The sequence below is a fragment of the Hemitrygon akajei genome, unplaced genomic scaffold (genome assembly GCF_048418815.1).
Source record: "Hemitrygon akajei unplaced genomic scaffold, sHemAka1.3 Scf000173, whole genome shotgun sequence".
NCBI classification, from domain to species: domain Eukaryota; kingdom Metazoa; phylum Chordata; class Chondrichthyes; order Myliobatiformes; family Dasyatidae; genus Hemitrygon; species Hemitrygon akajei.
Window position 1 is genome coordinate 887,545 of NW_027332059.1, and position 9,129 is coordinate 896,673.

The window sequence follows — 9,129 nt, forward strand, 5'->3', positions numbered from 1 at the left end:
TACTCGCTGTACAGACAAGCTGTGTAGTTCTTCATCAGCCCTGGACCACATCAGTGTTTACCTCATTTTGATCAGCTTCCCAGTATAATGTTTATTTCCAATAACATGAAGCTCAGAGCTATCCACGGTTCCGTTCATCTCTTAAACCATCTTCCCACATCTGTTGTGTGTGTGTTTGTGTGTGCGCGCCTGTGTGTGTGTGTGTGTGTGTGTGTGCGCGCGCCTGTGTGTGTGTGTATGCGCGCGAGCATAAATGTCCGTATTACATTTCTTCAAATATATATGAATTTAATTTCCTGCCCTTGCTGTGGACTTTTAAGCCTTAGTGACGGACAGAGCCGCTGTTGAATCCACCTGAGGAACAGTTAGATTCTGAAATATTGTGGAGTTCAATTAGCTGTAGGAATACAATTGGCTGATAAGGCTGCCACTCGCTGTTCTGTGGGTTATGAGCGCAACCACCAACACGTTTGTCTCTGGGAAATACTGGCATGATTTAACAGAATATATTCTGCCATGTACGGAATCCGCTCCGTATACTGACGTTTTCAACTCCTGCTCTGTCCTTAAGATATCCGTGTCGTTAGCATTCCCCTCGCAGTGTCATGGTAGAAAGAAATGCAGGACCGCCAAATAAGGCCAGCTCTCCCCCCCCCCCGCTCCCTTTCTTTGTGGAGTGTAAGGAGGGGGTGAGTTACCCAGGAAGGGGGTTGGGTGGAGATGAGATCCTGGGCACCCAGGGTGCGGGGGGCAACAGAAACCTCAAATAAAACTCATCCGAAACGAAGACAGGACGTTACAGTGGTTTATTGATTTCATCGACAAATGTAAATTAAACAATGTGTGAGCTGCTGACGTGCGGGAATAAATAAGTTGCTCCCGACTCACTCACAGTCACACACAATTAACTGACCGGCAACGACCAGTGCCAGTTTGAATAATCAGTCCCATTTCTCACTGTCACTCTGCATCACGGAACTGATGATTATCAAATCACACTTCAGGGCTGTGTCCCAGACCACCGCAGATCCAGGGTCATTTCCGAACCTTTGCGAATTGCTTCTGGAGTGCGGAAAGATAAGGGCGGGTGTTAAAGGGGGGGGGGGGGGGGGGAATCGGCCAAATTGTCTCCATCCTGCGGCCGGGTATGTTCACACATTCAGACATTTACAGATACACTCTCAGTCCGGGTCTGGACTCCTGTAGAGATTCCAGTTCATTCTCCCCAGTCCCACTGAAATTATTCACCGCTAGCCTGAAACGGATGGAAAAATAAAGATGAAAAGAAACCCAGATTATATAACCGTGTCAGTAACAGGGTACTGGGGTTAATGTTTCAACAGTAATCACAGACAAACATCACCAGAAAACCCGCGGATCTGCTGAAATTTTATCACATTGAACATTAACACAGACACTCACATGATCTGCTCCAGACTCGGGTGGGTCAGTATGAGCCGGCGGAGAGCGGGGACAGACTGGTCTGTGAGCGGGTTCCATCCCAGGTCCAGCTCCATCAGTGATCGGTTTGTACTGAGAGCGGAGGCGAGATCCTCAGCACCAGAATCTGTAAGTTCGACATGGTTCAGACTGGAAATGAGAGAGAGAGTGAGGGTGAAGGACATAGAGAGACAGGGGACGGTACAAATTCCCAGAATTTACCAGTAACACAATTACTGATCACATTAATGTTCAGTGTCAGACACCCAGTGTCTGTAAACACAATCTCCCACAGTCTGGTACTTACTTCAGTGTCTGTATTTTACACTCTGGGTTCTTCAGTGCCTCAGACACCAGTTTCACTCCTGAATCTCCCAGGTCATTCCGCCCAAGACTAAACAGAAACAGACAAATTAATGAACAAAGTGATTCAAACCATGGGTCTGAAGGAATTTCTCTCACTCGGTTACTTCAGGAAACATTAAACCCTTCAGTAAATCACTGATCGGCATTCCCATCACTGTCAATGTCCCTCACTGACCAGTTACAGGGGATTCACTGAACGTCAGTAATTTAGTCTGTCGGTGTGACCCTGTAAACTCCTCATATCCTAACTCATTGCGCGATGGTTAGAAAAGTGTTCCTGACCTGTGAGTGGATCGGAAGGGATAGGGTTGAAGGGGAGAAAGTCCCACAGTGAGGAAGATTTGTGAATAGAGAAATGTCGGTGGGAAATGACACCATCTGAGGAAAAGGATGGAAAGACGGGACCTGAAGTAGGAAGGGGGTTGGGAAAGAAAGATCCCACAGGAGGAACGGGGATGTGAAAGAGAGATCCCACAGGACGAAGCGGGATGGAGAAGAGATATCCCACAGCAGGAACGGAGTTGGGGAAGAGACATCTCACAGGAGGAAGGGGGATCGCATTTGTCACAATTCTTCACAATCATATTCACTATAGTTTTACCCAAATCCCTTTACATTGAAAGAACACAATGGAACAGTTTCACAGTTCAGAGTGAGAGAAAAATTAAGTTACCTCAATACCTGGAACTTGTGCAGCCAGGGTCCCAGCCGCTGGATTCCTTCACACAAAATGTGGCAGTACGACAAGTCGAGACGTTTTATTGTATCACAGAGTCTGACAACATGAGACAGGACCGCACAGTCAACCGGGATCAGTGTCATTCCACTGAATGAAAGTTCTTCCACAGATCCCAGTGCGGTCTGAGCCAGTTCACGATTCTGAGACTCAAACAGGTAGTGAAATGTGTTCAGGAGCCTCCTTTTACCAGCTTCACTCGTCGTGTTCTCACTCTGGCGTTTAACCTCCTCCTTCACCCAGTCAATCACCCGACAGGTTGGTTCATGAGGAAATGGACCCAGAAACTCCTCCAGACCCCGAGCTGTCATTGGGGAGGAGAGACCAGCAACAAAACGGAGGAATACCTCAAATCGCCCATCGGTCCTGTTATGAACTTCAGTGAGGAATCTCAGGATATCCTCGGGATGTAGAGTCAGGAACTGTGCGACTGCAGCTACAAACTCTTGGATGGTGAGGTGTGGGAATGTGTACACCACGCTCTGGGCAGAATCCTCTCTCCCCAAAAGCTCCATCAGGAACCCGGACAGGAACTGGGAAGGCTGCAGATTGTAGTTGTTCAAATCTCCATCTGTAAACACAGTTTTCTTATCGGACACTCCTCTGAAGGCTATCTGACCAACCCTGAGTAACACATCACGGAGGTTCTCAATCTCACGGCTGTGGTTTTTCAGGATGCTGTAAATATAGTAGGAATACAGTTGGGTGATGGTCTTGGGAATTCGCTGTGGGTCCCTGTCTCTTTGTGTGAAGAAAGGACCCAGTGCAAGAGCAAGGATCCAGCAGTAGGAGGGGTTGTAGCTCATGGCGTACAGGATCTCGTTCTCCTTCACGTGTTTGAAAACAGCAGCTGCCACCGTCTGATCTTCAAAATGCTTCATGAAATATTCCTTCCATTGCTCACCAGCAAATCCCAGGATTTCTGCCCAGACCCTGATATCTGCCTTTTCCAATAAATGTAACGCAGTGGGGCGGGTGGTCACCAGCACTGAACACCCTGGGAGCAGTTTGCCCTGGATTAAACTGTACACAATGTCCGACACTGCACACCAGCACTCGGGATCTGGGCACTGGTGCTTAGGTTCTGTATCTCTCCAACTGTCTGCAAAATAGATTCTGTGTTTGAATTCATCCAAACCATCGAATATGAACAACAATCCCTGTGGGTTCTTCCAGACATCTCTCAGGAAATTCCCAAAGTAAGGATACTGATCCAGAATCAGTTCCCCCAGGTTTGTTCTGCAGTTAATGGAGTTTAAATCCCGGAATTTGAAACTAAAGACAAACTGGAATTGCTGGAATATTTTCCCCGTGGCCCAGTCATAAACAATCTTTTGTACCATTGTTGTTTTCCCAATCCCCGCGACTCCGGCCACTGCTGCTGATCTCCCAGATTTGGATTTACTTTGGGAAAAGCTGCTCTGGAATAACTGATCAGTCCGGATTTTTTCCATCTCTCCGTGGAGATGTTTCTCTCTCCAACGCTCGTGGTCTCTGCCTCTTGCCAGCAGCTCATGTTCAACCAGTCTCCGATCTCGAACAGCAGAAATGACGATGAGCTCAGCGTATCGAACAACCAGCTGGAAAACCTTCACCTTCTCCCTCATCAGGACCGTGTTGACTCTCAGTGTTTCAGTTTGTGCCCGCAGAGTATCCATGTGTTTCTGTTGAACATCTTCAATGGGAACAGACAGCGTTCAAACTGTTAGATGTCTCAACTCAGAACTCAGTATTTAAGCACACAAGAGTTAGCCCAAAGCTATTGCATTAATTGAATTAATCAATGAATGTCCGTACAGTAAAGTAAATTTGCTTGCCTGGTCTGGATAAACACATGGTCATCATATTTTCATATTAACTGTGCTGTGAAGATGAGTCTTTCCCTGGTAGTTTACTGACCCCAGACTGTCCCGTACTGGACACGCTCTCACTACAGCCACAGATATCACTGTTCATGCGGAAGAAACTTTTAATCCCCATTGTTGATGAGGTGTGTGTGGAGATAGAGAAAACGGAAGTTGGCATTCTGTCAAAGGAACAGGTCGGGGAATCACAGCTCCCCCCCTCCCCTCTCAACATCACTGATTCAAAACGCAAAGAAGTATATTCGTTGATCAGCACCTGCTCTGTGGCTGGGTAGCTGGGGGAGAAAATGTCAATGGCTTGTTCTGGAGATTGAGACAGTCAGCATTTTGACACAAACCACAGACAATCCACCCACACCCCCCCCCCCCCCCACTTCCATCATCACAGATGCTGCTCAGCTCACTGAGTTCCTTCAGAAAATGGTTCGAGACAGCAGATCTGCAGTACCGTGTCTCTTAAAGAGTCTGTATTGTAAATACTCAGCAGATCCAAGATTGAATATACACGAGTGTAAAGGAGAAGGAAATAATTGTTATTCCGGATCTGATTAAGCACAAACTCAGATAGTGTATGCAAAGGAAAACTCGGTATTTTTTTTCAATCATTCTGGTGGTGGGGTGCGGTTGTTAGTTGTGGATGTGTTGATCTGTCTTACTGCTTGAGGAAAGTAACTGATTTTGAGTCTGGTGGTCCTGCTGTGGATGCTACGTAGCTTCCTCCCTCACGGGGCGGGGCAAACAGCCCGTAGGCAGGATAGGTGGGATCCTTCCTAACGCTGCTGGCCCTTGTCCGGAGCCTTTCTGTATATACGTCCCTGATGAGAGGTGGGATGGGGGTGCCGGTGATACGTCTGGGCAGTTTTGACTACCCGTTGTAGAGCCTTCCAGTTGGCCACAGTTATGCAGCATGTTGGCCTGTCCTCTGCAGCACAGCTGTAGAAGGACGCGAGTGTAGATGTGAGTACAGGTCAGACAATGTCTGTGGAAACGGGAGATACCACTGGTCTATGGCTTTAAATACAAGTTTGAAAACCATGTTATTTAGAGGTCGGGAGTTAAAGAGAGCAGAGACCGAGGAATTTTGGTAGCAGCCAGCATGAAGTCTCATTACACTGTGATGTTTAAGCATTCTCCCCATTTAGGTAATAGTCCACCCTATTGTTTCTCTTGCCAAAATGCATTACCATTCATTCCCCAACATTGTAGTCCATCTGCCACAATTTGCCCACTCTTCCAATTTGTCGAAGTTTTGCTGCAATCGCATTGCTTCCTCAGCACTACCCACCCCTTCGCCGATCTTCGTATCATCAACAAATGCGATCAGTAAAGGAGCCCAGCAGAAAGCAGCTGATTGGGCAACCAAGGTCAAGTGACCTTGGAAAAACTCATACCAATAAATAGAGGGGTAGCTCAAGTGGAGCGGCCAGTAAAGGAGTGGAGCTTTGCGGCTTTGACTCGGGGAGCAGCCTTGTTGAGGAAAGGTCCTTGTGAGGAAAGAGCGAGTCTTTGGCGAGGAAGCTGAGGGAGGAGACTACACCACAGTTGGTGAGGGTGAGAGGTGGTGAAGAGATGACAGGTAAACTGATTCAGTGTGATGCTTGCCTGATATGGGAGGTCAGGGACACTGATGGTGCTTCCGGCTGCTAAAACTGTGAAAAGTGTGTCCAGCTTCAGCTCCTGAAGGACCGTGTTGGGGCACCGGAGAGGTAACTGGATGACCTCAGGTACATCCGGGAAAAACGGGAGTTTTCTGGATAGTACATACAGTGAAATCGTTACACCGAAGATAACAGAGGAGATAACGGGGGTGACAATGAGGAAGAGATGGAAGCTTGAAGTACAGGAGACCCCGGGGGATGTGCCTCTTGAAAACATGTTCACACTCTTGGAAGCTTGGGACAGAAGACACTGCCAATCTGAGAGGTGAACGGGTCTGCGAGTCAAAAATTGGCACTGAAGCAAAGCCAAAGAGACAGACGACTGGCAGAGCTGTGGGTTTTAGATTCTTAGACCACTGGGATCGGTTTTGGGGTAAGGATGAATTGTACAAAAGGGACGGGTTGCACCTTAGCAGTCGGGGGACCAGCATTCTGGCCGGCAGGTTTGCCACTGCAACACGGGTGTGTTTAAACTAATAAGTGTGGGGAGGAGACAAACTGGAAATATAAGGATGGAGTTAAAGGGAAAGACTGAATAAGAAAAGTTAAGAAAGACATCAGAATTTACGGGGCAGAAAGCTCCGGAAGGGATCGGAGAGTATGGCCAAGTGCAATAGGACCAATGTGACAACCTAGGGGAGTAATGGATTAAAAGTATTATATATGGATGAGCTTGAATTTCAGTTGGAAGTTGGTAAGTATGATGTTGTAGGAATAACAGAGACATGGCTGCAAGAGGACCAGGGCTGGGAAATGAATATTCAAGGATATACATCCTATCGAAAGGACAGACAGGTGGGCAGACGGGGTGGGGTGGCTCTGCTGGTGAGGAATGAAATACAGTCCCTTGCAAGGGGTGACATAGAATCAGGAGAAGCAGAGTCAGTATGGATAGAACTGAGAAATTGGAAGGGCAAAAAGACCCTAATGGGAGTTATCTACAGACCCCCAAATAGTAGCCTGGATATAGGGTGCAAGTTGAATCAAGATCTAAAATTAGCATGTTGCAAAGGTAATGCTACAGTTGTAATGGGGGATTTCAACGTGCAGGTAGACTGGGAAAATCAGACTGATACTGGACCCCAAGAAAGGGAGTTTGTGGAGTGCCTCCGAGATGGATTCTCAGAGCAGCTTGTGCTGGAGCCTACCAGGGAGAAGGCAATTCTGGATCTAGTGTTGTGTCATGAACCGGATTTGATAAGGGAACTCGAGGTAAAGCAGCCATTACGAGGTCGTGACAATAATATGTTGAGTTTTAACCTACAATTTGAGAGGGAGAAGGGAAAATCGGAAGTGTCAGTATTACAGTTGAACAAAGGGGACTATGGAGCCATGAGGGAGGAGCTAGTCAAAGTTGACTGAAAGGATATCCTCGCAGGGATGACAGTGGAACAACAATGGCAGGTATTTCTGGGAATAATTCAGAAGGTGCAGGATCGGTTCATTCCAAAGAGTAAGAAGGATTCTAACGGGAATAGAGAGCGACCGTGGATAGCAAGGGAAGTCAAGGAGAGTATAAAACGTAAGAGAGAAGAAGTATAACATAGCAAAGATGAGCGGGAAGCCAGAGGACTGGGAGCATTTAAAGAACAATAGAAGATTACTAAAAAAGGCAATATGCGGAGTATATAAAGGAGGATAGTAAAAGCTTCTTTAGGTACGTGAAGAGGAAAAAGCTATTTAAGATCAAAGTTGGGCCCTTGAAGGCAGAAACAGGTGAATTTACTATGAGGAGCGAGGAAATGGCAGACGAGTTGAACAGGTACTTTGGATCTGTCTTCACTAGGGCAGACACAGGCCCTATAATAGTGGCCAGAGGACATAGGATAATGGAGGGACTGAAGGAAATTCACGTTAGGCAGAAAAAGGTGTTGGGTAGACTGATGGGAATGAAGGCTGATAAATCCCCAGGGCCTTATGGTCTGCATCCCAGAGTACTTAAGGAGGTGGGTCTAGAAATCGTGGACGCATTGGTAATCATTTTCCAATGTTCTATAGATTCAGGATCGGTTCCTGAGAATTGGAGGATAGCTAATGTTATCCCGCTTTTTAAGAATGAAGGGAAAGAGAAAACAGGGAATTATAGACCAGTTAGCCTGACATCAGTGGTAGGGAAGATGCTGGAGTCAATTATAAAAGATGAAATAACGGCATATTTGGATAGCAGTAACAGGATCAGTCCGAGTCAGCATGTATTTACGAAGGGGATATCATGCTTGACTAATCTTCTGAAATTTTTTGAGGATCTAACTATGAAAATGGACAAGAAAGAGCCAGTGGATGTAGTGTACCTGGACTTATAGAAAGCCTTTGATAAGGTCCCATATAGGAGATTAGTGGGCAAAATTAGAACACATGGTATTGGGGGTAGGGTACTCACATGGATAGAAAATTGGTTGGCAGTCAGGAAACAAAGAGTAGGGATTAATGGGTACTTTTCAGAATGGCAGACAGTGACTCGTCGGGTACCGCAAGGCTCGGTGCTGGGACCGCAGCTATTTACAACATACATTAATGATTTAGATGAAGGGATTAAAAGTAACATTCGCTAATTTGCAGATGACACAAAGCTGGGTGGTAGTGTAAAATATGAGGAGGATAGACTCCAACGATTCAATCACTTAGGTTAGGCTAACTGGCCTGTAATCCCACAAACAAGAGAAAATCTGCAGATGCTGGAAATCCAAGCAACACACAGAAAATGTTGGAGGAGCTCAGCAGGCCAGACAGCAGCTATGGAACAGCTGACGTTTTGGGCCGAGATCCTTCGGCAGGACTGGAGACAAAAAGCTGAGGAGTAGATTCGAAAGGTGGAGGGGGGAGAGAGAAATGACAGGTGATCGGTGAAACTTGGAGGGGCGGGGATGAAGCAAAGTGTATGAAGTTGATTCTTGATAGAGACGGAAGGCCATGGAAGCAAGAAAAAGGTGGGAGGGTCACCAGAGGGAGGCGATGGACAGGCAAGGGGATAGCATGTGAGATGTACGAGGGCATGGGGAACGGTGAAGGGGGAGAGGAAGCCTTTCTGGACACTTAAGAAACCGATATTCATGCCATCAGGTTG

General features: G+C 46.8%; 1 protein-coding gene across 1 annotated transcript; it reads right to left on the reverse strand.

Moving 5' to 3' along the window:
- Positions 1-824: 824 nt before the first annotated feature.
- LOC140724215 (NACHT, LRR and PYD domains-containing protein 12-like) lies at positions 825-4,766 on the reverse strand. The gene is made up of 4 exons (XM_073038706.1): positions 2,480-4,766; positions 1,748-1,834; positions 1,423-1,590; positions 825-1,255 (listed from the first exon to the last, which is right to left on the reverse strand). Exons 1-4 carry the CDS (start codon positions 4,198-4,200, stop codon positions 1,168-1,170), a joined length of 2,064 nt encoding a protein of 687 aa, XP_072894807.1. The 5' UTR covers positions 4,201-4,766; the 3' UTR covers positions 825-1,167.
- Positions 4,767-9,129: the final 4,363 nt, after the last annotated feature.

Bases quoted from the DNA above. Each gene is read 5' to 3' on its own strand.
- LOC140724215 (XM_073038706.1), bottom strand. From the start codon at position 4,200: ATGGATACTCTGCGGGCACAAACTGAAACACTGAGAGTCAACACGGTC. The intron at 1,591-1,747 runs GTAAGTACCAGA...TCTCATTTCCAG, and splicing joins TGTAAAATACAGACACTGAA to TCTGAACCATGTCGAACTTA. The intron at 1,256-1,422 runs GTGAGTGTCTGT...CATCCGTTTCAG, and splicing joins CCGAGTCTGGAGCAGATCAT to GCTAGCGGTGAATAATTTCA.